General features: G+C 44.3%; 1 protein-coding gene across 5 annotated transcripts in view; it reads right to left on the bottom strand.

The window, feature by feature from the left end:
- Positions 1–3,167: 3,167 nt before the first annotated feature.
- VPS35L (VPS35 endosomal protein sorting factor like) overlaps positions 3,168–6,000 on the bottom strand; it is a 118,752-nt gene continuing 115,919 nt past the window's right edge. For 3 of the 5 annotated variants that reach the window (XM_077773226.1, XM_077773230.1, XM_077773227.1), the window contains 2 exons: positions 3,937–4,083; positions 3,168–3,424 (listed from right to left, as the gene is read on the bottom strand). In XM_077773226.1, the coding sequence (XP_077629352.1) occupies positions 3,326–3,424; positions 3,937–4,083 (246 nt within the window). In that variant the 3' untranslated portion in view covers positions 3,168–3,325. Of the gene's footprint in view, positions 3,425–3,936; positions 4,084–6,000 lie in introns of those variants that run through there. The other 2 variants (XM_077773228.1, XM_077773229.1) reach the window with 2 other exon arrangements.

The raw sequence follows: 6,000 nt of genomic DNA, 5'->3' as shown, positions 1-6,000 counted from the left end.
TTAAGATCATAAGGAATAGAAAACACATTTACAGTATTTATTGAAAACCATAAACAGTTCAAACCCATGTTCAAGGGTCAGATGTGCTTACTGCCTTTCTAATTGTTTTCTGGTTGTTTCTTTTTTGTTCTTCTCTTGCTCTCTTGTGTTTGATGACTTTTAGTATTATGCTTGAATTCCTTTCTGTTTTTTGTGTGTCTGTTACAGGCGTATGGTTTGTGATTATCATGAGGTTCATAGTCTAAGTTGATGGCCACCTAAGTTTGAACATATTCTAAAACATTACATTTGTATTGCCCTCCCCTTCCACATTTTATATATTTGGTGTCATATTTTACCTTTTTTATTTTGTGTATCCCTTAACTAATAATTGTAGACATAATATATTTTACTGCTTTGTCTTTTAACCTTCATACTGTAAGTGATTGATCTATTACCTTTGTGTGTTTACTTTCACCAGGAAAATATTTTCTTTCCTCATTTTCTTCTACTTACATCCTTTTAAAGAAATCCCTGTAACTTAATCTTGTAAGGCTAATTTAGTGGTGATCAACTCTTAACTTTTGTTTAGGAAACTCTCTTTTAATTCTGAATGATAATCTTGATAGGTGTTCTTAGCTGTAGGTTTTTTCCATTCAGTACTGTGAATAGATCATGCTATTCTTTTCTAGCCCAATTTCTACTGTAAAATCAGTTGATAGCCTTGTGGGTGTTTCCCCCAAAATTTAACAGTTGCTTTTCTCTTGGAGAAAAGATCTTTTAAGATCTTTTAAGATCTTAAATTTTTTTAGTATTCATTTTTGAGAGAGGGGGAGAGCAAGTGGGGGAGGGACAGAGAGAGACAATCCCAAGCAGGCTCCACACTGTCAGCATGGAGCCTGACATGGGGCTTGAACCCACAAACTATGAGATCATGGCCTGAGCTGAAATCAAGAGTTGGACACCTAATTGACTGCACACCCTGGTTTTCTTTAATTTTTAACATTGTAATTACAGTTGACCCTTGAACAGTGCAGAGGCTAAGGGTACTAATTCCCTGTGCAGTTGAAAATCTGCATATAACTTTTGACTCTCCCAAAACTTTACTAAGCCAACTGTTGACCAGATGCCTTACTAATAACAAAGAACTGATTAACACAATTTTTATGTTATGTGTATTACATATTGTATTCTTACAATAAAGCTAGAGAAAAAATTTTAAAAATCAGAAAATATAGTACTGTACCATATAGGGAAAAAAATCCACATATAAGTAGATGTGTGTTGTTTAGGAGCCAACTGTATGTGTCTTGGTGTGTACCTCTTGGTGTGGATTCAGTTGTTTACGCCTCTCTCTGCTTCCTGGTCCTGGATGTCTTTTGTCTTCCCTAGATCATCAAAGTTATCAGCTGTTCTTTGGGTAAGTTTTCTGTCCTTTTTTCTCCTTTCTCCTGTCCTAGGACACCTGTGATACAAATGTTAGTATGCTTGATGTCCCACAGGTCCCTTAATTTGTCATTTAAAAAAGATTTGGGGGGTGGGCATCTGGGCGGCTCAGTTGGTTAAGCATCTGACTCTTCTCCTGAGGTCAGGATCTCAGGGTTTGTGAGTTTGAGCCCCACATTGGGCTCTGTGCTGTCAGTGTGGTGCCTGCTTGGGATTCTCTCTCTCTGTCCCTCCACTGCTCACACTCTGTCTCAAATAAACTTAAAAAAATTTTTTTTTTTTTGCTGTTTAGCTTGAATTCTAATACCCTATGTTCGATTCATTTTTCTCATCCTCTAATTTGCTGTTGGTCCTCTCTAGTGTATTTTTCATATGTTATTTTTCAGCTCTGATTGTTTTTTTTTTATATCTTCTATTGAAGTTCTCCCTGAATTCAGGTCCAGTGAACATCTTTATGACTGTTAACTCTGAACTTTATTAGGTAAATTGCTGCCTCGTTTTGTCTGATTGTGTATGCATGAGGTATGCATAAGGCAAGCAGCCTTATGTAGGAGGTGTCCTATGGGGGCAGCTATGCTGCCTCCTCTGGTCACCAGAACCGGGTGCTTCAGGTGTGTCCCGTGTGGGCTGCGGAGTGGGGTTAGCCCCTGGTGAGACTGGCGGTGAGGTTTGGCCACAGCTGCAGTGAGCGCTGTGGTGCGGGGGTTGTGCCCATTGGGAAGGGTAATGCCTAGGCTGTGCCGATGGTGCCACAAGGTAGGTGAAAAGTGTCAGAACTGGCACCCGCCGCTTCGGGCCAGGTAGGCTAAAAGAGGGCAAGAGAGGGGTACCCACAAAGTCCTCCATTCCCAGAGAAAATTCTTATAGAAAATTTAGGGCATCCAGCACATGCCCTAAAATTAGTAAGTAACCCAGGCACTTTTCAAACTGCTGCCTCTTGGGTGGCGTCTGAGTGGTCTTGTGCAGGGGCTCTTGGAGAGCAGAAGCCTTGGTTTCCTTTAGCCTCCTGGCTCTTCCGGATTTAAGCCCCACAGACTTTCACAGCTAGACATCATCGGAGCTCATCTTCCTGGTGCTTACGCCAGGGTAGGAGGTGCTCAGGGAGGGGACTGACCCTCCACACTCATGGGTGGTATCCCTCCCACTTCCGGGTCACTGTGCCAGAGATTTGCCTCCTGCCCTTCTTGGTGCAGTTTTATTTTTTTTTTTATCTTTAGCTGTGTTAAGAGCTGTGCTGCTAGTCTTTGGGTCGTTCTCAGAGGGCGCTGCACTTTACACAGCTGCACCACTGGTGTGTTTGTGCGAACAACTGAGCTTGGAAGCTTCCTACTTTCCCGGGAGTCCCCGTGGATGCACTGAGGGTCCCCGCGCACACCTTGTGCTTCCTCCTCACCGGCTCTGTGGTCCCACGGTGCACTGTGTGCCTGCGCCGCCATACCTGCATCTCTGGTGTTGGCTACAGCTAGGTATGTACCAATATATCCTGAGTCCAGTTGAGCTGCTTTTGATAAAGTTTGAGCCATCTACCTTTTACAAATTATGGTGGTTTAGGCAACATTTAATTAATTCCAGACTTGAGGGAAAGTGGCTCTTTAAAAGTAGACGCCTTTTCAAGGTTCTTTTTCTAGTTAAAAAAAACAAAACACCCAGACACACCTGACAGATGTTACTTGGATTCTTCTGTTTCTCGATAAACACCGATCTGAAGGCCACTTCTGCAAAGAAACACTAAGACACTGCTACTCTGTGAACAAGACTGGATTTTAATGCTGACATTTCCCACTTGTTCACTGTCACAATCATCTGGGCAGAGGCAAAAGCTTAAGCCAATTTGTGTATGTAAAAATAAAACAAAAAAAGCAAAGCAGGTCTTTCTGAACTTGGCTTCACACTCCCAGAGTCAGGTCCTTGTTTGCAGAGGGAGCCTGAGGGCCAGCTCAGTCAGATGGCCCATATCTGGGTGTTTGCTTCGCTTCTTGATGTATTCCAGAGTTTTTATCTAGGAGGAAAAAGAAAGATCAGTTTCCTTTCTGGTTCAGTCAGGCACCAACAAATCAACCGTATTGTGAGCTGATGCTTTCTTACAGCTAAAGTCTTTTGAAGGATAAAGGAGGGGAAGAAATAAAAAATGTGTTTAAGTAAAACTTCTTGGTTTACAATTTGCTTATAAAATCAGATTTTGGTATGACCAGGAATAGCTGATGTTTATATATGTCTTTTTTTGTTTTACTGTTTCATTTTGAGAGGGCACGAACAAGGGGGGGGGGATAGAGAATCCAAAGGGGCTTTGTGCTGAGAGCAGAGAGCGTGATGTGGGGTCAAAGTTCATTGACCTGATTTGAACCCGAATGCTTCACCGACTGCCACGCAGGCACCCTATACGTGTGTCATTTATTCAGAAAGATTAAAAGGAAGAGGAGACTGGGGTTCTTTGAGCACTGAGGTTGAGGCCAGTTGTGCTTTGGCCGGTGGGTTTGTGGCGCTCACCAGGAGCCACACCCAGAGCCTCACCATGGTCCTGGTGTCCGCACAGCCGTGCCTCTGTGCCAGGTGCCACAGGTTGACAGAGAGCTGGTTGAGTCTATTGTTGCGCAGGTCTCCGTGGGCCAAGATACTATTAAAGAAGGAAAGGCCCAGTGAGCTCTGGCGCTTCAGGGCCTGAAATAGAAAAGAGAGATCAGGATCTGGCGGTGGGGTGCAGGTGGGGCCCCACGTGGACACCAGCTCTACCTTGGATCTTCCGGAGGGGCTGCTTAAATCTCCCTAAGTCCCGCCTTCATCTGTAGGAGAGGAAGGTACTGCCAGCTCACAAGTGAGTGAGGACTGAAAGAGATGATGCATATAAAGTCCTTTGTCCTGTGCCTCCCATGTGGGCAGTAATTATTCAAGTGTAGATGAAAACAGAAAGGCTAAGAAAGTCTTTCAGATGTGTCCTCAAAAGCCAAAGTACAGTCACTATCTACCAGCAACAAAAGGGCAGAAATAAAAGACCAAATGACAACAGCTATCCAAGAGCAACATTCCCCAGTGCTTGCAGCCCAGGTGAGCTTTTATAAGAATCATTCTATACTCTGATTCCAAATCCAGCCTCTCTTACTCAATCTAATTACAAATATCCAAATAAGGAAAGTCTAACCCAAATGTTAGTATAGACCAAACCTGAATCCCAGCTTTGAATGATAAGGACAAAAATCAGTCTCCAAAATGCAACAGTAGGCCTAGGAGAAAAGATACAAGTGACATGGGAAAGCCAAATTAACAGGTGGCCCTGACCAGGAAGCCAAGTTCACTCACGGGTACACATGGACCTGGGCCCTTGGCTGGATGCCCTTGGCGCTCACTGTAGAACGTGAGTGGGCCCAAAACCTCATGCATCTGCTTTGCTCCCTGCATCTAATGGGAATGGAGCTCTTACAGGGAGTCAGGTATTCTGCTCTGTGCTTTACAGAGCTCATCAGAGTTATCTACACAGCATATCTTTGTGGGAGGCACACTTCTAAACCACTACATGAGGCACATATTTAGCACTGTCTCACCGGGGTCCCAAACTCCGGTTATGTAAGCACCATGCTGGGGGGAAGGGACTTAACAGGTATAAAGTTATGGACCTTATAGAGTCCTGGATTATCTGGGTGGGCCCAGTTTAACCACCTGAGCCCTTGAAAGCAGAGAAATTTCTGAGACAAGTCAGCAGAAGGAGAGAGACTGGATTTTATAAGCATTTGACCATCATTAATGGATCTCAAGATGGAAGAAGGGGGCCAAAAGCTAAGAAAAGCAGACAGCTTCTATAAGCTAAGAACAACCTCTAACCAACAGCCAGCAAAGAAACAGTACTTCAGTCCTACAACTGCATGGAACTCAAGTGTGCCAACACCCTAAAATAAGCTGGTCAGTCAACACCTTGATTTTGACTTTATGAAACCTGGCAAGTGCCAACTCAAACTGTGAAATAATAAATGAGTGTTTTAAGCTGTTGAGTTTGTGCCAAATTTCTTAAGGCTGCAATAGGAACCCAGGCCACTCCCATTTTGCAGAGGCCTCCAAGTTCAGAAGGCTTTGGGGAACTTGCTCACAGATGACAGTACAGAGCAGGGATTTGAGCTCCAGTTGTCTTCTCCAGCTGATAAGATATTCCTATAGACCCAGTGTTAGCATCACATTAGGAATCCAGACTCTGCAGAGGCTAAGAGTTGCTTCTGTCAACTAGTCTAAGTGGACAAAACCAACCTACTAACCATCTATCCATCCGTCCGTCATTCCACAAATATTCATGGGGGCTGGACTCTGCTAACTGATACCAACTTAATCCCTCCTGCAATCCTCTCCCAAGCGAGAATCTGAAATCTCTTGGTGGAGGAAAAAGATGACCAAGGAGCAGCTTCCACACAGCTGGGTGACAGTGCCCTCCCCCAACTCCGTTGAGCCTGCTTTGGCAACAGCCTGGACCAGGTGACAGTCACAGAAGCAGCTGACTCAATGTCACAGTCAAGGAGTGGGGTCATGCTGTGCAGGGCCCAAGCCTGAAGGCACGGGGAGGAAACGTAGCTCCTGACTGCCTGCTTTGGGGTCTTT

Source organism: Crocuta crocuta, unplaced genomic scaffold (genome assembly GCF_008692635.1).
Source record: "Crocuta crocuta isolate KB4526 unplaced genomic scaffold, BGI_CrCroc_1.0 scaffold16, whole genome shotgun sequence".
NCBI lineage: Eukaryota > Metazoa > Chordata > Mammalia > Carnivora > Hyaenidae > Crocuta > Crocuta crocuta.
Note: the sequence above shows the minus strand (reverse complement) of the source record. Positions and strands in the feature narration are given on the sequence as shown.